General features: G+C 43.4%; 1 protein-coding gene across 1 annotated transcript in view; it reads right to left on the bottom strand.

Moving 5' to 3' along the window:
* map3k2 (mitogen-activated protein kinase kinase kinase 2) overlaps nt 1–27,442 on the bottom strand; it is a 122,352-nt gene that overhangs the window by 60,572 nt on the left and 34,338 nt on the right. Inside the window, exons 2-5 of the mRNA XM_087989414.1 lie at nt 19,163–19,236; nt 16,766–16,884; nt 14,195–14,235; nt 6,726–6,825 (exon numbers count right to left, since the gene is read on the bottom strand). Coding sequence (XP_087845540.1) covers nt 6,726–6,825; nt 14,195–14,235; nt 16,766–16,884; nt 19,163–19,166 — 264 coding nt within the window. The 5' untranslated portion in view covers nt 19,167–19,236. The remainder of the gene's footprint in view (nt 1–6,725; nt 6,826–14,194; nt 14,236–16,765; nt 16,885–19,162; nt 19,237–27,442) is intronic.

Raw genomic sequence — 27,442 nt, forward strand, 5'->3', positions numbered from 1 at the left:
TGCTCTTGACTCTTAACTACCCTCTGGAATGGCCCAGCAAGTCAATCCATTCTGGCAATTTGGGACTGTCAATAAATGTGGGCCTTGCTAGCAATGTCCACATCGCCTAAAAGCCCATAAAATGTAGAAGAAGTAGGCCCATCAAATCTGCTCCATCATTCAATAACATCATGGCTGATCTGATGATTCTCAACACCTCAATTCCCTGCCCTCTTCCCAGCATTGATCTCTGTGACACTCCATTAGTTACAGGTTACCATTCTGAAAATGCATCCTTGATCCCAACTCTGTCTTCTATTCGTTTCCCAATGCTCTAGCCATGATAATATATTACCTTAGACACCATGGGTTCTTACCATATTAAGCATTTTTTTTAAAGTAGTGCAACAAATGGTACCTTATCAAATGATTAAAAATAAAAACAAATCTCTTTGAAAGTTAGCTGTGTAAGCTAAATTGCAGTCCAAAGCAATTGCGTATAAACTGCAGTAAAATCTTTCGTTAAGGAAACAGTCAACAAAAAAAAGAGAACAGATTGGTATGCTGAATGGCACATTTGCACATTGCTAACTAGACTGAAGGATGAAGCAATTAGACAGACAGCTCCATGCTTGACTGCAGGATAAACAAGATACCAGGCTGACTGGCAGAAGAAGAAATACCAAATCATGAAAGATTATCTTATGATGATACAAAGTAAAATCAGATCCCATCTGGAATTTTGTACAAAGTTCTGACACTAACTCCTGGAAAGGATACATTTCCAATTACAGATATACTATTAATAAAGATGGGGAGGCGATACTTTGTAGGATTATGACTGGACCGTTAACCCAGACCCCCAGTTAATTATCTGGGAATCTGGGTTCAGGTCCTGCCACAGCAGATGGTGAAATTTGAATTCAATAAGCTCTTAATTCCAGATTTTTAATAGTGACCGTGAATCCATTGTCAATTATTGTAAAAACTCATCTGATTCATTCATGTCCTTTAGGGAAGGAGACTGCCATCCTTACCTGATCTGGCCTACATGTGGCTGACTCTTAACTGCTCTGTGGGTGATTAGGGATGAGCAATAAATGCTGGCCTGACCATCAATGTCCACATCCCATGAATGAATAAACGGTAAAAAAAATGGTTTAACTACTTTTTCAAGTTGATAACTATAAGTGAAGGAGTTGGAACATTTTGGAAAAATGTAAGTTAGCAACAATGGGGATCAAGATTACATATGAAGTCCCAAAGTACTCATGAACAGCTGAATAAGATACCAGAGAAACTATAATGCACCTGAGTGCCTCTGTTTTAAAGGAACTGCCAAAGGAAATGAGTCAGGATCTGTTGGATATTTCAAGGAGAATAAATTGGCCAAACGTGCCTATGGACTGAAACAAGATGAATGTGATGCTGAACTATTTCTGAAATGATTAGTGAGGATGTAAAATATTAGAATGCTTTCTAAAAGAGGAAAAAAAAGCCATCAGTCTTACAGGCAGCAGACTTGCTGACAAAGTTTCTACAGCTCCTTGAGGACTCAAGAGCCATCTGGCAAGGAGATCAACTATATGTCGACTTTAGCCAAATCTAACAGTACCATAATGATTACAATGCAGGAAGCCACAGAATCATAGCCACTTTCCAAATGGATAAATAACTGGTTGAGTCAGAGGCTAACACGAATGAGTTGCTAAGGGAACAGCACAAACATGAATAGGTGACCGCACCAGAACAAGATGTAGACATTCAGCACCCCTGAGCCCCTCACATAGGAACCAAAAGACACCATTCAAAATACCCTGAACCTACTGCACAAGAAAACAAGGCTACATTCAGTCCCTTTCTCAAGCCTGTTGTGTCAGATAAAATTTTAAACATATCAATTAGAAGACCCCCCAACCTGCTAATATGCCTGCCTCACTCCACCTGAAACTCTCATCCATACATTTCTTAACTGGAGATTGAAATATTCTAATGCAACCCTGTTTGACATTCCATCTTCTAATCTCCACATACTTAAACTAATTCAAACCTCTGCTGACTGTATCCTAACTTTCACTAAACCCACTTACCCATTCCCCTTGCACTCACTGAGCAGCACTGGCTTTGAGCCGGCAACATCTTGATTTTAAAACTCAAACATCTTTTCAATTCTATCAATAGCCTCATCCCTTTCTGGCTCTGTAACTTCACCAGCTCAGGGACCCGGAGACCTCTGTGCCACGCTAATCTGGCAGTGTGTACATCCACGAATACCAGCCTCAGCCTTCAGCTCCATATTCTTCTCCCTAAACCTTTCCGTCTCAGCAGCTCTCTGCCCTCTTTTACAATATTCCCTAAAGCCCAGATCTTTGATCAATGATTTAGTGTTCTGTTCTAGCTCTTTATGCGGCTCAGCATTAATTTCTTTGGTTGAATAACGTCCCCTAGAGAGCCTCTCAAGGCCAATGTGGAGGGCAATTAAGCGTCACTCATTGCTGTGGGTCTGGAATCATATCTAGACAAGAGCAGGCAAGCACAGCAGATTTCCTTCTCTCAAAGATTAGGGAGAGCTATCCAGTTCGATACAAAATTTGCCTGACAGAAAGAGACAGAGGTGGTGGCAGAGGGTTGGTGCTCAGAATGGAGGCTTGTGACCAGAGGTGTGCCACAAGGATCAGTGCTGGGTCAACTGTTGTCCGTCATTTACATGAACAATTTGAACACAGAAGAGTACAGCAAAGGAACGGGCTCTTCAGCCCAAGATATTGCCCTGAAAATGAAGACAAATTATACTAATCCTTTCTGCCTGCCCATGGTCCATATCCTTCCCTTCCTTGCAAATTCATGTGCTTTCCACACTCCTACCATTCTGTGTGTAAAAATCTTGCCCCTCACATCTCCTTTGAATCTTAAATACATGCACCCTAGTATTAGACATTTCAACTCTGGGGAAAAAGATTCTGACTGTTAACCTAATCTATGCATCTCATAACTTTGTAGACTTTGATCATGTCTCTCCTCAACCTCCACAGTTCCAGAGAGAACAACTTAAGTTTTCTAGCCTCTCCTTATCTCTCATACCCTCTAATCCAGGCAGCATCCTGGTAAACCTCTTCTGCACCCTCTCCAAAGCTTCCACATCCTTCCTGTAATGTGGAGGCCAGAAGTAAATGCAATATTCTAAAGTGCAGTCTAACTAAAGTTGTATAAAGCTGCAACATGACACCCTGACTCTTCTACTCAATTCCCCAACCAATAAAGGCAAGCATGTCATATGCCTTTTTTATTAACCTATCCACTAGCGTGGTCACTTTCAGGGAGCTGTGGATTTGAACCCCAAGATCCCTCTGTACATCAATGCTGTTAAGGGTCCTGCCATTAACTGTATACTATTCCTTAACATTTGACCTCTTAAAGTACAGCACCTCACACATATCCAATTAAACTCAATCTGTGACTTCTCCGCCCATATCTGCAACTGATATATATCCTACTGTACCCTTTGACAACTTTCTACACAATCCACAACTCCTCCAATCTTTGTATCATCTGCAAGCTTACTAACCCATCGGAGACATGGTTAGTAAGTTTGCTGATCACACCAAATTGTGGTTATAGTTCACAATGAAGAAGGTTGTCTGAGAGTACAATATGAACTTCATCAACTGGGCAGTGGTCTGAGCAATGGCATATGGAGTTTAATTCAGATAAATGCGAGGTATTGCATTTCGGTAAGACAAACCAGGGCATGACTTACAAAGTTAACAGTAGGGCCCTAGGAGTGTTGTCAAACAGAGAGACTTAGGGCACATAGATCCTTGAAAGTGGATTTATGGGTAGACAGGGTGGTGAAGGCAGCATTTGGCATATTTACTTTCATTGGTCATAGCACTGAACACAAGAATTGGGACTTTATGTTACAGCTGTGCAAGAGATTGGTAAAGCCACATTTAGAGTACTACGTATAATTCTTGACACCTTGCTAAAGGTGTTACTAAACTAGAATAGGTGCAAAAAAGATTTACAAGGTTGTTATCAAAACCAGATGGTTTGAGGTAATAATGAGAGGCTGGATAAGCTGGGGCTATTTTCCCTGTAGCATAGGAGCCTGAGGGGTGACCTTATCGAGGCTTATAAAATCATGAGGGGCATGGAAAGGGTGAATAGTCAAAATCTTTTCACCAGGGTAAGGGAGTCCAAAACTACAGGGAGTAAGTTTAAGGTGAGAAGGGAAAGATTTAAAAGGGACCCGAGGGGCAACTTGTTCACACAGAGGGTTGTGAAAATGTAAAATGTGCTGCCAGAGAAATTGGTAGACACGGGTACAATTACAATATTTTTAAGATATTTGGGTAGACCATCAATAATACCCTTACTGACATAAAATTCACTAAAGAGGAGCAAAACAACAACAAACTAGTATTCCTAGATGTCACAGTAGAGCGAATAGGCAATGGGGAACTTCAAACCAGCGTCTACAGGAAAACACCACATACGGACCAAATATTGAACAACAGAAGCAATCATCCCAACATCCACAAACGAAGCTGCATCAGAACATTATTTCAACGAGCCAGCAGCACAGAGGAACTATGCAGAGCAGAGGAAAATCACATATACCAAGTATTCAAAAGGAATGGGAACCGATTTCTCAGCAACAAACCCAAACAAGCAAAGAAAACACATCCAGAAACTCTAGCCACTCTCCCCTACATCAAAGACATCTCAGAAATGACTGCCAGACTACTCAGACCCCTTGGCATCATGGTAGCCCACAAACCCACCAACACACTGAAACAGCAGCTAATGAACTTGAAAGGCCCCATACAGACAACAAGCAAAACTAATGCCATTTACAAAATACCGTGCAAGGACCATAACAAACACTACATTGGACAAACAGGCACAAAACTAGCCACCAAGATACATGAACATTAACTAGCCACAAAACGACATGAGGAGAAAGTGAGGTCTGCAGACGCTGGAGATCAAAGCTGAAACTTTATTGCTGGAACAGCACAGCAGGTCAGGCAGCATCTAGGGAACAGAAGATTCGACGTTTCGGGCACATGCCCATGACCCTCTCTCACTAGTATCTTTACATACAGATAAGAAAGGACATCACTTTGACTGGGCCAACACATCCATCCGAGGACAAACCAAACAGGCATGCACGAGAATTCCTAGAAGCATGGCATTCCAACCAGAACTCTATCAACAAATACATCGAGTTAGACCCCATCTGCCACCCCCTGAGAAAAAGAACAGGAAAATGACATCACCACAGGAAATGACATCAACCCAAAGAAACCCAAACATATAAATAGAAAGCAGGAATTATCAGCAGTGCTTCGTCCGGAGGCCCACTGAAGATGCTATCTAGAAGGGTGATGAAACGTCTGGAAAGAACCTTCCAGCTCAGTGAGCAAATCGACATCCATTTGGGTAGGTACATGGATAAGAAAGGTTTAGAGGGATATGGGCTAAATGCAAGCAAATGAGATTAATTCTGTTTAGAAAACGTGATCTGCATAGACTAGTTGGGCCGAAGGGCCTGTTTTTGTCCTGTAAGCCTCTGTGACTTGATGAGCGAATGAATGATTTTATCATCACAGGTATTTTTCAGTGAGAACGACAGTAAAGTACATGAGGACATTAATGAACCAGATGGTTATTTAGAAATTGCTGACAGTTTCATTATCAACATTATTGAGACTGTTTCAATTCCAGATTGTTTAAAAATTAAATTGAATTTAAATTCCACCAGCTGCTGTGTCCCCAGAGAATTGCAATGACACCACCATCTCCTTCCAGTGGAGAGTAATCTTTAAACTTTACTACATTAAGGACTCTATTAAAGTGTATGTTGTTGCACTGTATCAATATTTGTGTGAAACAATTACTCTTGCATCCCAAGAGTCACCAAGAGCTGCATATCCAGTTTTCACAGCTCCCAGACAAACCTGCAACACTGACTCTGACATCAGACATTATTTTGGATATTACAAGCAACACACACTATTAAATCAGAGCACATCTTACAGTTTTTAAATTATGAAATACGGGTATCAAAACTAGGGACATTACAATAGCAGCAATAACAACTTGCACTCACATCATGTCTTTCACATGGTAAAGTGCCCCACCAATTAGATAGGAGACATTTCTGTTGAGATTAACTATTCATTGCTAAAATAGCCATCTGGATTGTTTTACAGCAGCAAAGGGCTTCCATTGAACCATTAGATAAGATTAGATTAGATTAGATTCCCTACTGTATGGAAACCGGCCCTTTGGCCCAACAAGTTCACACCGCCACTCCGAAGAGTAACCCACCTAGACCCATTCCCCTACCCCTATATTTACCCCTGGCTATGGGCAATTTAGCACAGCCAATTCACCTGACCTGCACATCTTTTTGGATTCTAGGAGGAAACCAGAGTACCTGGAGGAAACCCACGCAGACATGGGGAGAATGTCTGTGTGGAGTTTGCACAGTTACCTGAGGCAGGAATCGAACCTGGGACCCTGGTACTGTGAGGCAGCAGTGCTAACCACTGAGCCACCGTGCCACCCCTTTTTTTAAACCTGTTGCTGTGTCACTTCTGACTTTCCCCCTCCCCTCGGCGACAAGACAACCATCTTAACTGTTGCAATTTCCAGTTCCCATCTTTCTGTTCCCAAGCATCATATTTATCTCCCTATCCATCAATTAGGGAAAAGTAAAGAAAAAAGAAAGGCCATACCTCGTTATTGGTGTAGTGCAGGCTCATCGGCTGACCAAAGGCAACCTTGGCTTTAGTGGCAATATCTTCAAGAAGGACTGGCCTGGGAAACTGAAGGATTCTGTATGTGGAGTGGAGAGAGACAGAGAGAGAGAAAGTCAGTGAGCTTCTGTCTCCAGTAGCACTCCTGGGACAACTGAACCATCAGTGCAGCTAGAGCTGCAGACTGCAGCACTCCTCAGACTTCACAACTGTGCCAACAACAGTGGATTTAATTAACTCCAATTCCCAAACAGGTTTTTATTTTCAAAATCAGTAGCTAGTTTGCTTTCCAGAAGTGATCAGGACCTTCAAACAGAAAATGTTTTTCAAGTTATTACCATTAAGAGAATTCCAGGTTCCTGTTTGCCTATCCAGAAGTATTCATGGTGCAATCTAAAATGTTAATTCAAACTTTTCTTAAACTTGCATTTTATTTTCATCTAAGTGAGGGATGTTAGTCCTGTGAAGTGGAATACTTTCCAACATCAATTAGGAGAATTCTGGGGAGAACAATACTGTGACTTCTGACTGCGAAAATGTCACATCAAAGATGTCCAGGAACTGCCAGCAGCCTTCTGTCCCACTAGTCCAAACTGAACATGATCTGACACCTACCAGACTCCATCACAGTTTAATTACTTCATTACAGCAATACTCAGCTTCCACTTTGTCAATACATTCAGTTCACATTCACCTTAGAAAACTTGACTATCAACATCTCAGATTTTCCTTCTGCAACAAAGGTTCAATAGGGTGATTCTTGGGACACAAGGACTGTACAAAGAGGAGATAGTATGGTGGACTTTATTCTCCAGGATTTGTAAAAATAACAAGTGATCTCATTGAAATGTATACAACCTTTGAAAGCTTGATAAGAGGCTGTTTCCCCAGACTGGGGAATCTAGAATACAGGGTTGTTCTTTCAGGATAAGTAATCGGCCATTTAGAACTGATAAGCTGAAAGTTTCTCCACTCAGAGGAATATAGGAAAAGGCAAATGCAGGCCATTCAGTCCCTCCAATCCAATCTATCTTTCCACACCATGGTTGGTCTTTTACCTCAAAGCTATTTTCCTGCGCTATCCCTTACCACGTGATGTCATTGCTATCTTAGAAATCCATCAATCTCTGTCTTAAACATATTCAACAACTGAACCTCCACAGCCATCTAAGCTGGAGTATTTTAAAGATTCATCACTGAATAAGAGTGTTCACCCTCAACTCAGTTCTAAATGGCCTGCCCCATATTCAAAGCAATGGAAAACATTGCTGTGTGTCTACCATATCTTATAAGAACGTTCTACATTTCAAGGAGATCACCCCTCCTTCATCTCAACTCCAGAGAATACAGGCCCAATCTCCTCAAACTGCCATTCGCAGGACAACCCTACCATCCCCAGAAGTTAACCTGGTGGATTTCTGCAGCATTACTTTTATGAAAAATACATCCTTCTTTAAATAAGGCAATGAAACTGTACCTAAAACCTCAGGTACAATCTCAACAGGCTGTGTAAAATTGAAGCAAGCTATTTGAACCTCTGTAATCATACCCTCTTGCAATAAAGGCCAATATATATTTTGCCTCCCAAATTGCTTGTGTGCTTGCACCTCCAGAGACTAAGTGAACAAGGACAGCCTGGTGCAATTGGACTTCAACACATACCTAGCTCACACCACTCAAGAAATACTCACATTTCTGTTTCTGAAATTGGGTAACTTCACATTTTTTCACATTACATTCTATTTGCCATACTCTTACCATTCACTTCGAGGCTTGCGAGTGTTTAGAACATTTCTATCCCAGAAAACATACTCAAGACTGTGTCAACAGATGTTTAGGCTCTAAGGAAATTACAGGGAGTTATCTGAATCGTAAAGTCAGGTTACATACAAACTGCATGGAGGAGGAGGCCATTTAATAACACCATTAGGTCATGGCTGATCTAGCTTAACCTCAAACTCACATTCCCACCCACCCCGATAATCTGTTATCCCCTTGCTTGACAAGAATCTATGCACAAATAATGGCTTTGACAAAGGGTCAGTTAGACTCGAAACGTCAGCTCTTTTCTCTCCTTAAGATGCTGCCAGACCTGCTGAGATTTTCCAGCATTTTCTCTTTTGGTTTAAGAATCTATGCACCACTGACTTGAAAATAGTCAAAGACTTTGCTTTCCCCAGTTTTTCAGGAAGCGGATTCCAAAATTTTGCAACTCTCAGAGTAACAATTTTACCTCATCTTGATGTTAAATGGGCAATCCTCATTTTTTTTTAAACAATGGCCCCCAATTTTCGATTCTCCCAAAAAAGGAAACATTCTCTCAACATGTACCCTGACAAGACCCCTCAAGATCTCACATACTTCAATAAGTCATCTCTTACTCTAAACTCCAGCAGATACAAACTGAGACTGTCCACACTTTCCTTACTGGACAGTAAGCCCCTATTCCAGGTACTAATTTAATAAACCTTTTTGAACTGCTTCGAACAAGTTTACATCCTTAAGTATGGAGGCCAGTACTGTGCACAATGCTCCAGATCCAGTCATATCTGTACCCTGTATAACTGAAGCATAACCTCCCCACTTTTGTATTAAACTCCCCTCACAATAAATGATAACATTCTAATGGCTTTGCTTATTACTTGATGTGCAGGAGGACTGCCAGATCTCATTGCATCCAAGCCCTTTGCAATTTCACACCATTTAGATGAAATGCTTCTTTTATTCTGACAAGCAGACAATCCACATTATACTCCTTTGCCACAGTCACCTAACCTATCAATATCTCTTTCTAATCCCCTTGTGTCCTCTTCACAATTTACATTCCTAACAATCTTTGGGTCATCAGAGTAGACCAGCTTTCACCTTATTGAATGGTACAGCAAAGTCCAGAGCTTCCTACATTATTGATTTTTTTTTAAAAGAGTGCTCCTCGACCTGGATCTGATTTCTCCACTTGCCTTTCACCCAATCACTGCTTTCTTCTTGGAATATTTCCCTGTTTTAATGCTGCAATTTCCTCTTGCTTGAATACTGTCTTCATTTCTCATTCATTCCATCCATCCATCCTTCTCCGGATGCCCCACAAACTACCTTTGCTTGACTAAGACTCTCTTACCCTTGATTTCGAGCTCATGATATCTCTGCCAACTTATGGAAACTATGATGTGGAGGTGCTGGTGTTCCACTGGGGTGGACAAAGTCAGAAGTCACATGACACCAGGTTATAGTCCAACAGGTTTACTTGGAATCACAAGCTTTCGGAACGCTCTCTTGTTAGGTGAAGTGGAGGGAAGCACACAGATGCAGAATATATAGGTGGCTATATAAACGTACACACTGCCTGTGTGCTTCCCTCCACTTCGCCTGATGAAAGGGCAGTGCTCCAAAAGCTTGTGATTTCATATAAACCTTTGGACTATAACCTGTTGTCATGTGACTTCCAACTTTGCCCACTTCTGAAAAATCTGTCTCTGCACTTTGTGGTCTTCTCTTCCCAGTATCTGACATCTCATTGGCCACTAAATGTTCATCATAATCTCATTTGTTTTCAGTGTTGGTTATTAAAACAATGATGTAACAAAGACCTGTATCACCTCCAATCTTACTTAGCTCAGGAGAATAAAAACTGTACATAGTGTCCCAGTTGTAAACTCATCAAAGTCCTATATAACTGTAGAAGATTACCTTATTCCTATACTTCAGAAAAAAATGAGGGGGGGAGACACAGTGTGTAAAACAATCGCACAACGAAGAAACAGGGAGAGGGATACCAACGGAAGTCAAGGAAAACATTCTGAACATATGCAGAGACACATGTTCAGGTAATGTACGGTGTGTTTGAATCACAAGGAAACAAAATTCTGATGGACAGTCATTCAAGGATTTGTCACTGACAAAAGCAAAGAATGGCAAGGATCAGGGAGATTCCATTTATTCCTCAGAAGATGTGGGCTTTGCTGGCTAGGCAGCATTTAATGCCCATCTTTGACTACTGTTGAGAAGGTGGTTCTTGAACTGCTGCAGTCTATATGGTATAGGGACTTCCATTATGCTGTTAGGAAGAGTTCCAGGATTTTGATCCTGCACCAGAGAAGGAATGGCAATTTATTTTCAAGTCAGGCTACTGTGCGACTTCAAGGGACCTGCAGATGGTGGTGGTCTCATACATCTGCAGCCCTTGTCTTTCTAGGATATTGTGGCTGCGCAATTGGAAGTTGTTCTCGAGGGAGCCTTGACAAATATTGTAAGCGTATGTTGTAAATGGCACACACTGCTGCTACTATGCATTGATGGTGGAGGGAGTGAATACTAGTGTATGTGGTGTGAATAAGCAGGCTGACCTTTGTCTTGGATGAATAAGCTTCTCAAGTATTGTTGGAGTTTCTTTGATTTGATTTGATTGATGTATTGTCACTTATAATTAAGTAGTTAAAAGCTTTTGCTTATGAGCAATACAGGCAAATCATAGTAAGCAAGGGTATACAGATAACAGTGTGAAAAAACAAACTTGGACAGAGGCCAGGTTACAGTGCACAGGGCAGGATCAGCATTAACCAGATCAGTATTATTTGAAGTCATAGAGTCATAGAGATGTACAGCATAGAAACAGACCCTTCGGTCAAACCTGTCCATGCTGACCAGGGTACCCTAAGTTAATCAATCTCATTTGTCAGCACTTGGCTAATATCCCTCTAAACCCTTCCTATTCATATACCCATCCAGATACCTTTTAAATGCTGTAATTGTAGCAGCCTACACGACTTACTCTGGCAGATCATTCCATACATGCACCACCCTTTGCATGAAAAAGTTGTTCTTTAGGTCCCTTTTAAATCTTTCTCCTCTCACCCAAAACCTATGCCCTTTAGTTCTGCACTCCCCCACCCCAGAGAAAAGACCTTATCTATTTACCCTATCCATGCCCCTCATGATTTTATAAACCTCTATATGGTCACCCCTCAGCCTCCGACTTTCCAGGGAAAACAGCCCCAGCCTATTCGGCCTCTCCCTATAGCTCAAACCCTCCAACCAGGGCAACATCCTTGTAAATCCTTTCTAAACTCTTTCAGATTTTGCACCATCCTTCCTTTAGGAGGGAGACCAGAATTGCACACAATATTCCAAAAAAGGCCTAACAAATGTCTAAAGCATACCAAACACCTTTTTCACTGTCCTAACTACCTGCGACTCTAATTTCACGGAACTATGAACCTGTACTCCAAAGTCTCTTTGTTCAGAAACACACCTCAGGATCTTATCAGTAAGTGTAGCAAAGTCCTGCCCTGGTTTGTCTTTCCAAAATGCAGCACCTCACATTTATCTAAATTAAACTGCATCTGCCTACTCCTCGGCCCATTTGTCCATCTGATCAAGATCCTTTGTGCTCGGAGGTTACCTTCTTTGCAGTCCACTACACCTCCTATTTGTGTCATCTGCAAACTTACTATCTATATCTTGTATGTTCACATCCAAATCATTTATGTAAGCGATGAAAAGCAGCGGACCCTGCACCGATCCTGGTGGTCCACCACTGGTCACAGGTTCCAGTCTGAAAAGCAACTCTCCACCACACTCGTCTTCTACCTTCGAGCCAGTTCTGTATCAAATGGCTAGTTTTTCCTAAATTGCATGTGATCTAACCTTGCTAACCAGTCTGTCATGAGGACTCCAGTATTTGTATCACTACTGACATAAGACCAACTGCTCTTTCACTCCCTGTTTTTTTTTTTAATAGTGGGGTTACATTTGCAATGTTCCAATTCATAGGAACTGTCATTTAAGGTTGAGATAAGTAGACTTTCTGAGCTGAAAAATGCGTTGCTGGAAAAGCGCAGCAGGTCAGGCAGCATCCATGAAGCAGGAGAATCGACGTTTCGGGCATAAGCCCTTCTTCAGGATTCCTGAAGAAGGGCTTATGCCCGAAACATCGATTCTCCTGCTCCTTGGATGTTGCCTGACCTGCTGCGCTTTTCCAGCAACACATTTTTCAGCTCTGATTTCCAGCATCTGCAGTCCTCACTTTCTCCTAGTTGATTTTTTCATAAGTAGACTTTCGTTCTGTACTGGTTTCAAGCATTATGGGATAAGACAGGAATGTGGAATTTAGGATAATCAGACTTGATCTCATTGAATGGTGGAGCAGACTCACTTCACCAGATTGCCTAAATCTGCTCCTTCATCTTATGGTTTTATAATCTCATTTTGCAAAAGACTGATCAATGTTTAAGCAAAACACAGTCTACGTTGGAGATTTCAAATCAAAACAAAGTACCGGAAAGTCCATTCAGCAGTCTAGCAACGGAAGGGAAGAAGCTGTTCTTGAGCCCGTTTGTGTGTGTCTGTCTCTGTGTGTGCGCGTGTCTGTGTGAGTGTGCACGTGTGTTTGTTCAAACTTCTGTGTCTTCTGCCGAACAGGAGAGGTTGTAGGGGAGCATTACCAGGGTGGGATGGATCTTTGATGATGTTGGTAGTCTTTCTGCAGCAACAGGCCGTGTAAATGGAGTCCATGGATGGGAGGTTGGCTTCTGTAATGGTACACAACCTTCTGTAGTTTCTAAAGGTCCTGGGCAGAGCAGTTGCCAGACCAGGCAGTTATGCACTTGGACAGTATGCTTTCTATGGTGCATCTGTAGTGGTGAGGGTAATACTGCTGGAATGGCAAAGCAGTATGCAGTCTTTGCAGCATCCTGTGCTTTCAATCATTTCTTGAGTTTTAAAAACATTCACAGGATGTGGACATCGCTGGCTAAGTCAGCATTTTTCGCCTATCCCCAAGTGTCAAACAGGGGGTCTGGAATCATATGTAGGCCAGACTGATTAAGGACAGCAGATTCTCTTCTCTAAATGACATTAATAAAACTGATGGATTTTTATATGATGGTCATTAGGCTAACATTTTATTCCAGACTTCCATTGAATTTAAATTTCATCATCTGTCAAGTGGGATTCAGAACCTTTTCCCCAGAAAATGAACCTGGAGTTCTGGATTACTGGTACGGTCATTACCACCATGTTCCCCTAACAGTCATCTTGATATCATATCAGTCAATTGAATTAGCTGAAGTTTGGGGACCTCTGGAGGAGGCTGAGATGGAATTATCCACTCAACAATTTTTGCTGAAGATTTGTAAAAATGTTCTAGCCTTATCTTTTGCACTGGTGTGTTACGCTCCCCCATAACTGGAGTTGGGGATGTTTGTGGAGCCTCCTCCACCAGTGAGTAGTTTAATTGCCCACTATCATTCACAATAGAACACTGAAGGACTGCAGAGCCTAGTTCTGATCTGTTTGTCGTGGAATCAGTTCACCCCATCTATCAGTTGCTCAAGATACATCTCGTCCTGTTTTGTCACTTCACTTAGCTGACATCTCATTTTTAATCTGTCTGACCCTATAAGTCGAGTACAACTCCTATTAATAAAAGAGAATAAAAGATGGTGCCTCACCTTTTCTCACCACGGTATTCAAACTTGACTCGAATATCATTCTGGAATTGAAGAAACACAGGAAATTAACTACTTCTACACAAGCAAACAGGCCTTGTCAGTAAAGAAAGTTTCCTTTTTATTTGTTCATGGAATATAGGGGTCACTGAATTTATTACCCATCCCCAATTGTGAAGAAAGCAATTAAGAATTAACCGATGCGTCTGGAGTCACATGTAGGCCAGACCAGGTAAGGATGGCTAAAGGGACATTAGGGAATAAGATGGATTTTCACAACAGTCAAAAGCAGCTAAATGCTCAGCATTGGACTATCTTTTAATTCCACATTTGACTGAATTCAAATGTCACCATCTATCATGGTGGGATTCAAACCCATGTCTTCAAAACATTAGCCTGTGGTCCAGGATTACTACTGAAAATGTGTTGCTGGAAAAGCGCTGCAGGTCAGGCAGCATCCAAGGAACAGGAGAATCGACGTTTCGGGCATAAGCCCTTCTCCAGCATCTGCAGCCCTCACTTTCTCTCCAGGATTACTAGTCCAGTGACATTATCACTTTACCACTGCCTCTCTCTGAACATTATAATGAAGGGGAAAGGGAAAAACAAAGACTCTGGCCAATAATCCAGAGCCTTTTCCACAGGTCAACCTCCGCCAACCCACTCACCCTGTCCTTCAATCCCTTGCACATTAAGAAGATATCTAGATTACACTTTGAACTAGCTGTCATCGTGCACGATACTAGCACAATTGTATTGAATCAAGTAGCCTCCTATGCTGGAGTTCCTAGCCTTGGGATTTATTCGGAGAATGTGTTTTGCACTCTGCATCATGACATCAATTCTACAAACAGGCAGAGCCCACCCACACCCACTGGGCTGTGTCAATGTTTAAGTCCCACAAGGACAACCTCCCACTTTCTCACCTCATGCATCAACATAGCTTCCTATTCCTTTCTTCTTGATGTGTTTGTCCAGCCTCTTCTTAAACACATTTAATGTTCTTCACCTCAACTTGTCCACGAAATATTAAGTTCTGTATCCTAGCTACACTGAGTAAAAGAGGTTTTTCTTGAATTCCCTATTGGATTAGTAACTATTTTAATTTTTATGTGGAAATGTTAGTGAAGAGTTGCTACTCCTACAATCTGTGACAAGCCTGTAGTTGTGTGAAGTGAATCAGCAAAGAATTATCTAGAAAGGAATAAGTTGATTAGGGATAGTCAACACGGTTTTGTGAAGAGTAGATTGTGCTTCACAAACCTTACTGAGTTCTTTGAGAAGGTGACCAAACAGGTGGATGAGGATAAAGCGGTTGATGTGGTGTATATGGATTTCAGTAAGGTGTTTGATAAGGTTCCCCATGGTAGGCTATTGCACAAAATACAGAGACATGGGATTGAGGGTGATTTAGCAGTTTGGATCAGAAATTGGCGAGCTGAAAGAAGACAGAGGGTGTTAGTTGATGGCAAATATTCATCCTGGAGTTCAGTTATTAGTGGTGCACCGCAAGGATCTGCTTTGTATCCACTGCTGTTTGTCATTTTTATAAATGACCTGGATAAGGGCATAGAAGGATGGGTTGGTAAAGTTACAGATGACATTAAGGTCGGTAGAGTTGTGGATAGTGCTGAAGGATGTTACAGAGGGACATAGATAAGCTGCAGAGCTGGGCTGAAAAGGTGGCAAATGGAGTTTAATGCAGAAAAGTGTAAGATGATTCACTTTGGGAGGAGTAACAGGAATGCAGAGTATTGGGCTAATGGTAAGATTCTTGGTCATGTAGATGAGCAGAGAGATGTTGGTGTCCATGAACATAGATCCCTGAAAATTGCCACCAAGGTTGTTAAGGCATACGGTGTATTAGCTTTAATTGGTAGAGGGATTGACTTTTGGAATCAAGAGGTCATGTTGCAGAGTATTGCATAGAGTTCTGGTCACTGCATTAGAGGAAGGATGTGGAAGCTTTGGAAAAGGTTCAGAGGAGATTCTCAGGATGCTGCATGGTTTGGAGGGAAGGTGTTACGAGGAAAGGCTGAGGGATTTGAGGCTTTTTTGAGAGAGAGAATAAGGTTGAGAGGTGACTTAATTGAGACATATAGGATAATCAGAGGGTTAGATCGAGTGGTCAGTGAGAGCCTTTGTGATGGCGAGCACAAGGGGGCATAGCTTTAAATTGAGGGGTGATAGATATAGGACAGATGTCAGAGATAGTTTCTTTACTCAGAGTAGTAGGGGCTGCAACAGTCGTAGACTTGCCAACTCTAAGGGCATTTAAATGGTCATTGGATAGGCATATGGGTGAGAATGGAATAGTGTAGGTTAGATGGGCTTCAGATTGGTTTCATAGGTCAGCACAATATTGAGGGCTGAAGGGCCTGTACTGCGCTGTAATGTTCTACGTTCTAGGGTGACAAATAACAATAACACACCATAAGAACCAGAAAAAGGAATAGGCTGTTCAGTCCCTTGAGCCCATTCCACCATTCAATAGGATCATGGCTGATCTGACATTCCCCACACCCACTTTCCTGCCCTTTCCCCGTAACCCTCGATTCTTGACACCACGTGTACCTGATTACTGGACGAAGTGCTCTTCGGTTTCCCTGTATCATTCAATGACAGAAGAGGTCGGCTAGCCATGTGGAGCACAGCTAGATCTTGCATGATGGAGTTAAGAGCTTGTTGCTCATCTATAGAAACAAATCAGATTTCAAAAATAGTGAAAATAACCTGAAGAGTGCAGTCACACTAGACATCTCACTGACCTTCCCTTGAAGTGTGAAGTCTTCCTTTTGATTGGTCAATTTAAAAATGACAGCTTCTACTTTTAAACACTTTTTGACAAAATAATCATACATTGAGATCACTGTATCTTTCCTCATACATGCATTAGAATCATTAGATTAGATTAGATTACATTACAGTGTGGAAACAGGCCCTTCGGCCCAACAAGTCCACACCGACCCGCCGAAGCGAAACCCACCCATACCCCTACATTTACCCATTACCTAACACTACGGGCAATTTAGCATGGCCAATTCACCTGACCCTGCACATCTTTTGGACTGTGGGAGGAAACCGGAGCACCCGGAGGAAACCCACGCAGACACGGGGAGAATGTGCAAACTCCACACAGTCAGTCGCCTGAGGCGGGAATTGAACCCGAGTCTCAGGCGCTGTGAGGCAGCAGTGCTAACCACTGTGCCACCGTGCCGCCCACTTATCAGCTTATTATGCCACTGACGTCAACAGCGAACCTCTAAGTTTCTTGAAAGTAACTGTGTCAATGTCCAGTGATGCTTGTTGGTTCCTATTTTTAACACTGATATATCCAGTAAGGTGATTGCTCATTCAAGACGGATGGATAAGATGTGTACAAAAAGACCAAAGAACTGCAAAATGCTGGAAATCCGAAACAAAATTCAGAAATTGCTTGAAAACCTCAGCAGAACTGGCAACATCTGTGGATAGAAAGTAGAGTTTACATTTCGGGTTCAGTGATCCTTCTTCAGAATGGATTATAGAGAGGAAAAGGTTAGTATATATGCTAGAGAAAGGGTGGGGGGAGGCGTAAAGAGTAAATGATAGATGGAGATGAGGCCCAGAGAGACAGAAAACAGTTGGACAAAGGAATGATAAAGGTCAGCCTGGGAGAATTACTAGCTGCTAATGGGGACAGTTAGTACCTGACTACAGGTTGCTGGTGGTAACAGTCCATGTGATCACAAGGCCTAGTGTGTGGGGCTTGGAGCAAAGACATGGGAAATGGTGCTCAGGTCTGAACGTTATCGACCCTTCTGAGGAAAGGTCACTCAACCTAAAACATTAACTGTGCTTTCTCTCCACAGATGCTGCCATTTCTGTTTTTGCTTCTGAGTTACAGCATCCGCAGTTCCTTCAGTTTCCAAAAGTTATTGAACTTGATATTGAGTCCAGAAGGTTGCAGAATTCCCCGAGTAGAAAATGAAGTGCTGTTCTTCCAGCCTGTGCTGAGCTTCACTGGAGTACTGCATCAAGCCAGTAATAGAACTGTTAGCTCGGGAACATGGTGGTGTGTTTAAATGGCAGGCAAGTGGATGCTCAGGACCATTTTTGCTGAAAGGACGAATGCGTTCTACAAATCTATGCTTCGCCTTCTTATTGTAGATAAAAGCACATTGTGAACACCTTAAACTAGATCGAGTGAAGTGCAGGTAAATCGCTGCTTCACTGGAAAGTGCGCCTGGGACCTTGGAAGGTGGGCTTCTCTCCAGCTGGGCTCTATCTCCACTTAATATAGCCCCTCAATCCCCCAGCTCTTCCCTAGCATATACACCTACCTTCTCACCACAATCAGTTTTGAAGGGTCACTGTACATGATACATTAACTCTTTCTTTCCACAGACATGTCCAGACTTACTAAATTTTTCCAGCAATTTCTGAAGGTATGTGCACTATTTGCCTGCAGGTCTGTAATCAGGGCTCTGCGACAATGCTATACATTAGTGGGCGGCACGGTGGCACAGTGGTTAGCACTGCTGCCTCACAGCGCCAGAGACCCGGGTTCAATTCCCGACTCAGGCGACTGACTGTGTGGAGTTTGCACATTCTCCCCGTGTCTGCATGGGTTTCCTTCAGGTGCTCTGGTTTCCTCCCACAGTCTAAAGATGTGCAGGTCAGGTGAATTGGCCATGCTAAATTGCCCGTAGTCTTAGGTAAAAGGGGTAAATGTAGGGGAATGGGTGGGTTGCGCTTCGGCGGGTCGGTGTGGGCTTGTTGGGCCGAAAGGCCTGTTTCCACACTGTAAGTAATCTAATCTAATCTAATTATCAGGTTCTTCACCTCAGCTCCAAATCACCACCACTTCAAATTTCTTGCACACGAGGCAAGTTACTTTTCTTTTTTGTTGTGTTATCCCAGGGCACAAACTCCAACACAGTTTTACCAGGTCATCTCTAATACTCCTTCTCTCCAAAGCACTTGACTCACCCATGCTGGCAGCAAGCTGGCCAAATGGACTTTTAACGTACAGGTGATTCTCCCATCAATAGTCTGAGTTTTACCTAAATCAAAAAATGCAAGAAAAAAATTGCTGTATTAGTTTTACATTCATCAATATCAAACCACACAATAAGCTCCCTAGTCAGCTTCCCCCCCCCCGCCCCCACCCCGCCATTTACCCCATTCCCAATCTGTATGATCAACTAACAAAGGGAACTTTCACTCCATCAGGTGGAACCAAGGTCCAAGAGGTGACAAACTAGAGTCTATCCTTATCCACTACTAAACTCTTCAGGACTTGGTTATATCAATTGTCAGAATGGGTGTGGGATTGAGGTATCTCAAATAGTGGAACTGAACAGCTTGTGCATCACTTCATAGAAAATCAGAACAGGAGTAGGCCACGCAGCCTTTTGAGCCTGCTCCACTAACCCAATACAATCATGGCTGATCAACTAATACAGTACTTGGCTCCTGCTCTCTCCCCATATTCATAGATTACTTTATCCTAAGAATTACATCTAACTCCCTTTTTAAAATATTCAGTGTTTTAGTCTCAACCACTTTTCTGTGGTTGCAGCATTTATTGCCCATCCCTAGTTGCCTTTGAGAAGGTGGGGGTGAGCTGCCCTTTTGATCCTTGCAGTCTGTGCGCTGTGGACTGACGCACAATGCCATTAGGGAGGGAATTCCAGGATTTTCACCCAGTGACAGTGATGGAACGGTGACATATTTCCAAGTAAGGATGGTGAGTGGCTTGAAGAACTTGCAGGTGGTGTTCCCATGTATCTGCTGCCCTTGTCCTTCCAGATGAACGTATTTGAATGAATGATTTATTGTCATTTGCATTTTACAGTTAATACAGTCCCCCTGCATCAGCAAAATCGTTTTCTACTGTTTCAACTCTCCACGGTTTACTGCGGCCCTAACATGTTATAGGGAACCTTCTGGAACCAGGGACAAGGGGGCTGCTGGGAAGGTAAACTTCCCATTGAATTTATGGGTTTGTTCCTATCCGCAGTTTTGGCTTCAATGGTAGGCTGTGGAACATATCCTCTGCGGGTACAGGGATGTGGGACGTGGCGGGGGGGGTTCACCCTATATAGTGAAAAGCTTCAACTGTTACCACATTCCAGCACTATTTTGAAATAGTTTCAGAATAAAAAGGGTAAGAAGATATAACTGAGAGAGGATTTTCACCATGAGCTGGCTCACCAGTAACACGACACCTGCACAGCCATCCCTCCTCTACCACCCACTGCCGTCTGCGCCAGACCCACCATCACAGAAGTCACTACCCTTTAGGCCCCACCTCACCAATGCTGCCAGAGTCCCATGCTGAACACTCACTCATCCCAAGCTACACTGCCATCTTGCTGATATCCAGGAGTCTCCTCTCCAGGCATACGATGATGGCACCACTGCAGCTGCCACCTCGCCAATTCCAGGTGCCCCTGGCTCCACTGCCAGGCTAGGCTGCTGCTGTACCAAGCACCACTCCATCTGCCCTCCTCTGAGATGTCACCTTGCCAGCATCACCTTCTTGAACAGTCCACTGCCCATCACTTTGGAGGAGCTTTGCTGTTGGCCCCGAATGCTGGAAGCACGGCCTAGCTGCCGCCACTGCCAATTGCCAGAAGGTGTGCCTCAAACCACTAGGAGGCTGTAGCCACTCTGCACACTGTATGCTCTTACTGCCACATCAAAGCCACCACTAACCATAGAGTCACAGAGATGTACAGCATGGAAACAGATCCTTCGGTCCAACCCGTCCATGCCGACCAGATATCCCAAACCAATCTAGTCCCATCTGCCAGCACCCGGCTCATATCCCTCTAAACCCTTCCTATTCATATACCCATCCAAATGCTTCTTAAATGTTGCAATTGTACCAGCCTCCACTACTTCCTCTGGCAGCTTATTCCATACACGTACCACCCTCTGCGTGAAAAAGTTGCCCCTTAGGTCTCTTTTATATCTTTGCCCTCTCACCCTACACCAATGCTCTCTAGTTCTGGACTCCCCGACCCCAGGGAAAAGACTTTGCCTATTTACCCTATCCATGCCCCTCAATTTTGTAAACCTCTATAAGGTCACCCCTCAGCCTTCAACGCTCCAGTGAAAACAGCCCCAGTCTGTTCAGCCTCTCCCTATAGCTCAAATCCTCCAACCCTGGCAACATCCTTGTAAATCTTTTCTGAATCATGTCAAGTTTCACAACATCTTTCCAATAGGAGGGAGACCAGAATTGGACGCTGGTTCCGGCTGGTGTCATGGCCGCTATGCCCTAGTGAAAGTGGAGAAAAGCAGCAGAAAGGGAAACAGAGAAAAAAATAAACCCAGCAACACAACTGGGAGGGATTTATATCAGTCCGTTTGTCTGTAGATACACATACATATATATATTTTTTTTAAAAAGCAGAGCACCGTTGTTTTTACATTGAGGAGAGTGGGGGAGGGGTGGTGGAGGAGGAGGAGACGGCAGCTGGCGGGGGGGGGGGGGGGGGGGGGGGGGGGGGGGGGGGGGGAAGTCGAGCATGGCGGCTCATAAGCCGGTGGAACGGGTTCAAGCCGTCATAACACGTTTCGATGAGCAGTTTCCAAGTTTCCAATTAAAGGTGGGCAGCAGAATACATACTCCAAAGTTAGCACAAAACACAACAAGGAATGTCTCACAATATTTCCAAGTACAAGTTTTCCTTGGTCATCAGTGGTCTCACTGCTATCTTGAAAAAGGTAAATAATATGCGAATATTTGGAGCAGTAGCTGAGAGGAACCTGTACCCTTCACAACTAAACCAGCCAAAGAAAAACAGAAGAAAAAATAAATGAAAGGCAAAGAGAAGAAACAACAAAGAAAGCAGATGAATCCTGGGAACAGCCCACACGAAGCCCTGCTACTCCACTGCCATCTTGGAACCTTGAAGATGGAAGTGGTCATGGGTTTGGAAAGTACTGTCTGAGGATCTTTGGTGAATTTCAGCAGTATATCTTATAGATCATACACACTGCTGCTACTGAGCATCAATGGTGGAGGGAGTCGATGTTTATGGATGTTGTGCCAATCAAGCGGCTACTTTGTCCTGGATCGTGTCAAGTTTCTTGTGTGTTGTTGGAGCTGTATCTATCAGGCAAGTGAGGAGTATTCCATCATGCTCCTGACAGCTTTGACAAAGGGTCAGTTAGACTCAAAACGTCAGCTCTTTTCTCTCTTTACAGATGCTGCCAGACCTTCTGAGATTTTCCAGCATTTTCTCTTTTGGTTTCAGATTCCACCATCCGCAGCAATTTGCTTTTACGCTCCTGTCCTGTGCCTTGCAGAAGGTGGACAGGTTTTAGGGAGATAGGAAGTGAGTTAGCCTCTGCAGTAGTCCAAACCTCTGACCTGCTCGTATAGACACTGCATTGATGTGGTGAGTCCAGTTGAGTTGCTGGTCAATGGTAACCCCTCAGGATGATGATAGTGGGAGATTCAATGAGGGTAAAATCATTGAATGTCAAGAGGTGGTGGTTAGATTATCTCTTATTGCTGATGGTCATTGCCTGGCATTTAAGACACAAATATTACTTGCCATTTGTCAGCCTAAGTCTGGATTTTGTTCAGATCCTATTGCATTTGAAGATGGACTGTTGTTATGATGGAGGGAAAGTCATTGATGAAGCAGCTAAAGATGGTTGGGCCTTGGACACTATCCTGAGGAACTCCTACAGAGATGTCCTGGAGCTGAGATCACCGACCTCTAACAATTACGACCATCTTCCTACGAGCAAGGTATGACTCCAACTAGCAAACAGTCTTCCCCCCAGTTCCCTCTGATTCCAGTTTTGCCAGGACTCCTTGATGCCACATTGGGTTGAATGTAGCCTTGATGTCAAGGGCTGTCACTCTCCCCTCCCTTCGGGAATTCAGCTCTTTTGTCCATGTTTGACCCAAGGCTGTAATGAGATCAGAAGCTGAATGGCCCCAATCGGAACCCAAACTAGGTATCACTGAGCAAATTACTCTCACTTCACCTCTGGAATTCCATTGAGAAAACCATCCACCAACTTAAGAACAAGGCTGCGGGTGCAGATGGTATCCCCGCTGAGGCACTGAATGCAAAGAGTTCCTGCTGCAGCTGCACACCCTTGTCTACTTTCTCTGGAAGGAGGAGAGCATCCCGTGACAGCTCCCAGATGTCACAGTTGTGAGGATTTCCAAAAAAGGGAACAAGTTTGACTATGGTAACTACAGGGGAATAGCCCTGCTATTGACCGTTGGAAAAGTCATTGCCAAGATCCTCTTCAACTGTCTCCTCCTGGCGGAGGAACACCTCCTGAAATCGCAGTGTGGGTTCTGGCCATGAAGTGGCACAATAGACATGATTTTCACCATGTGACAGATGCTGGAGAATTGCAGAGAAAAGAACCTACCCCTGCACATGGCTTCCTTCAACCTTACAAAGGCCAATGACACTGTCACTTAGGAATCATTATGGAGGCTCCTTCTCCACTTTGGTTGCACCATGAAGCTTGTCACCATCCTTCACCTGCGCCATGATGACACGGACATCAAAGTAATAAGCAGTGTCTCTACCTCTGCCCACGCTCCATTGCAGGGTTGCATCATCCCAGCACTGTTTGTGATCTACCACACTGCAATGCTTCAGCTCACCACCGACAAGCTCCCCACTGGAATGGAGCGAACATAAAGAATCAGAGGGGAATCATTCAACCTCCACCGCCTTCAAGCCAAAACCCAAATCACCACAACCAATGTCATTGAACTGCAGTACACAGATGATGATTGCAGACGCACAATCTCAGAAGATGTACTCCAAACTATCATCAGCAACTTTACGGAGACATACAGAAACATAGAAGATAGGTGCAAAGATAGGTCATTCAGCCCTTTTAGTCTGCTCCACCACTGAATATGATCATGGCCGATCATGCAATTTCGTATTTCCACTCCCACTTTCGCTCCAGACCTTTTGATCCCTTTAGCCGCAAGGGTCATGTCTACCTCCCTCTTGAATATATCTAACGAACTGGCCCCAACAACTTGTGGAAGACAATTCCAGGGGTTCACAACTCTGAGTGAAGGAATTCTTCCTCATCTCAGTCCAGAATGGCTTAACCCTTACTCTTAAATAGTGATAGAGAAAGTGAGGACTGCAGATGCTGGAGATCAGAGTTGAAAATGTGTTGCTGGTAAAGCGCAGCAGGTCAGACAGCATCCAAGGATCAGGGGAATCGACATTTCGGGCATGAGCCCTTCTTCAGGAAGGCTTCCTGAAGAAGGGCTCATGCCTGAAATGTCAATTCTCCTGCTCCTTGCATGCTGACCTGCTGCGCTTTTCCAGCAACACATTTTCAGCTCTTAAACAGTGATCCCTTGTTCTGGACTTCCCCAACATTGGAAACATTCTTCCTGCATCTAGCCTGTCCAGTCCCATCAAGAATTTATATGTTCCTATGAGATCCCCCACCCCTCATTCTTCTCACCCTGAACATCCACAAGCCAAAGCTCCCCCCCACCGATCTTCAAGGTCCACAGGGAGACCTTAGAAAATGTGACCATGTCCAACACGTCTGGAGTGTCCTGTCAGCCAAAGCAGCTATTGATGAAGAGATCCTTCCAGTGTGTTAAAGCAGCCTTTGACTGCCTGAGCAAAAAGGTATTCCAGAACAACAAGATCCAACACCAAGATCATGGTTCCTGCCCTCCAATATGGCACTGAGACGTGGACTGTCTCCAGCAGGCACCTCAATGCACTGGAGGGCCACCAACACTACCTGCAAACGATCCTACAAATCCGCTAGGAGAAAAGATGCACCAAAGCTAGCATCTTCAACCAGACCAAAATCCCTAGTACTGAGGCACTGACCACTGTTGGTTGATTACGATGGGTTGGGCACATCGTCCACATGACTGACATGAGATGACAAATGCACCCAGGTGAACAGAGGAAGTGCTTCAGTGATAACCTCAAGACCTCACTGGTAAAGTGCAGCTTTCCCACAGATAGCTGGGAATCACTGGCCCAAGACCATTCAAAGTGGAGGCCGACAATCCAAGAGGGTGTCGAGCACCTCAGGACTTGTTGTCATGAAGAAGCAGAGGCAGGTGAGAACAGCGAAAGGAGCATGCTGCACACCAACACCCCTCCCACCACTTCTTAGGACCACCTTCTACCCCAAGTGTAATACAGCCTGTGGAAGCCGCATCGGTCTGTACAGCAACCTACAGGTTCTGGATCAGTGGTGCCGGAAGAGCATAGCAATTCAGACAGCATCCGAGGACAGGCAAAATCGACGTTTCGGGCAAAAGCGCTACCTACAGGCTCACCCTGAGTGTGGAAGAGAGTCATCCTTGTCCGCAAGGGATCGCTGATGTTGAGTCCTGCCAATCCAGGACATCCAGTTTGTAAAGAACCAACTCCCATTGATTTTGGAGCATGACTCTACTCAAATGCTCCAGTTCAAAATGGGAGGTATTTTGTATTACTGGAGACAACTGTCTTTCTGCTCATAGCTCAGCAATACTCCCACAAAAACAATTGAGACAAATCCCAGAAGCAAAAGCAGGATCATACATTTTTGTAATTGCAAGTGCAATAAGTTTGATGATGTATAAAACACTGTTCTTTTAAAAAAGACAGACTTGAAGGCACTAACAACTCAACATGATGTTTATTTTATTTTTTCTCACTCCAATAATTGTCATCCTCTTGGAAGTAAGGCTAAACTCAGATTCAATAAAGTGTTTCCAGTTGCTCTGATATTTAGGTAACATCGGTGTAGAAATTATTATGCAGTTCACAGTCACTATCCTAAGCTATTCTTAAATAATTTGATAATACTCATTTATCATCCATTTTTTGTCAAATATGAACTATTAAACTGGATAAGTACTTGAAACTAAGAAATTTGCAGGGCTGTGGGAAATAGTGTAGGGCAAATGGAGTTAATTGGAGAAACCTTTCAAAACATCAGTAGAGAAATGTTGGGCTGAATGGGTCCTTCTATAGGTATCATGACTCACTGGCATAGCGTGCTGGAAATCAAGCTACACATTCTTGGTAAAAACCAAAACAACTGTGAATGCTGTCAGTCAGTCAGTTCTAAGGAAAGGTCACTCTATACAAAATGTTAACTATTATTTCTCTCCACAAATGCTACAAGACCTGCTGAGCTTCTCCAGCAATTTCTGTTTTTGCACACGTTCTTGGTGTCATCACAAAAGCTAAAGATATTTTTAAATACACAAAATTCCTTCATTTCTGATTTTCAGACCCTGATTAATAGAAAACACAGGCCAGATTTCTGTACTTTATAAGAATTACTACTTATTCCAAGTAATTAGACTCTAATTACAGATAAGAGTCATAAACCATTGGCATATAACATTATTTGTTAAGACCATAAGATATAAGAGTGCAACTAAGGCCATTCGGTCCATCGAACCCACTCCGCTACTCAATCATTGGCTGATGGGTATTTCAACTCCACTTACCCTCACTTTCCCCATTGCCCTTAATTCATTGCAAGATCAAGAATTTATCAATCTCTGCCTTGAAGACATTTAAGGTCCCAGACTCCACTGCGCTCCGTGGCAATGAATTCCACAGGCCCACCACTCTCTGGCTGAAGAAATGTCTCATTTCCATTCTAAACTGACCCCCCCTCTAATTCTAAGGCTGTGCCCATGGGTCCTATTCTCCTCGCCTAACGGAAACAGCTTCCCAGCCATGCATTATCTTGTAAGTTTCTATTAGATCTCCCCTCAACCTTCTAAACTCTAATGAATACAATCCCAGGATCCTCAGCCATGTTAGGCCCACCATTCCCAGGATCATCCATGTGAAACCCCACTGGACACACTCCAGTGCCAGTATGTCCCTCCTGAGGTAAGGGGCCCAAAATTAGACACAGTATTCTAGATGGGGCCTAACTAGAGCTTTATAAAGTCTCAGTAGCACATCGCTGCTTTTATATTCCAACCCTCGAGATAAATGACATTAAATTCGCTTTCTTAATCACAGACTCAACCTGCAAGTTAACCTTTAGAGAATCCTAGACTAGCACTCCCAGATCCCAGATCACTCTGTACTTTGGTTTTATGAATTTTCTCACCGTTTAGAAAATAGTCCATGTCTGTATTCTTTTTCCCAAAGTGCAAGACCTCACATTTGCTCACATTGAATTTCATCAGCCATTTCCGGGACCACTCTCCTAAACTGTTTAAATCTTTCTGTAGCCTCCCCACCTCCTCAGTACTACCTG

The sequence above is a fragment of the Chiloscyllium plagiosum genome, unplaced genomic scaffold, assembly GCF_037043375.1.
Source record: "Chiloscyllium plagiosum isolate Xiang-an unplaced genomic scaffold, Cpla_swu_hap1 HiC_scaffold_7, whole genome shotgun sequence".
Classification (NCBI taxonomy): domain Eukaryota; kingdom Metazoa; phylum Chordata; class Chondrichthyes; order Orectolobiformes; family Hemiscylliidae; genus Chiloscyllium; species Chiloscyllium plagiosum.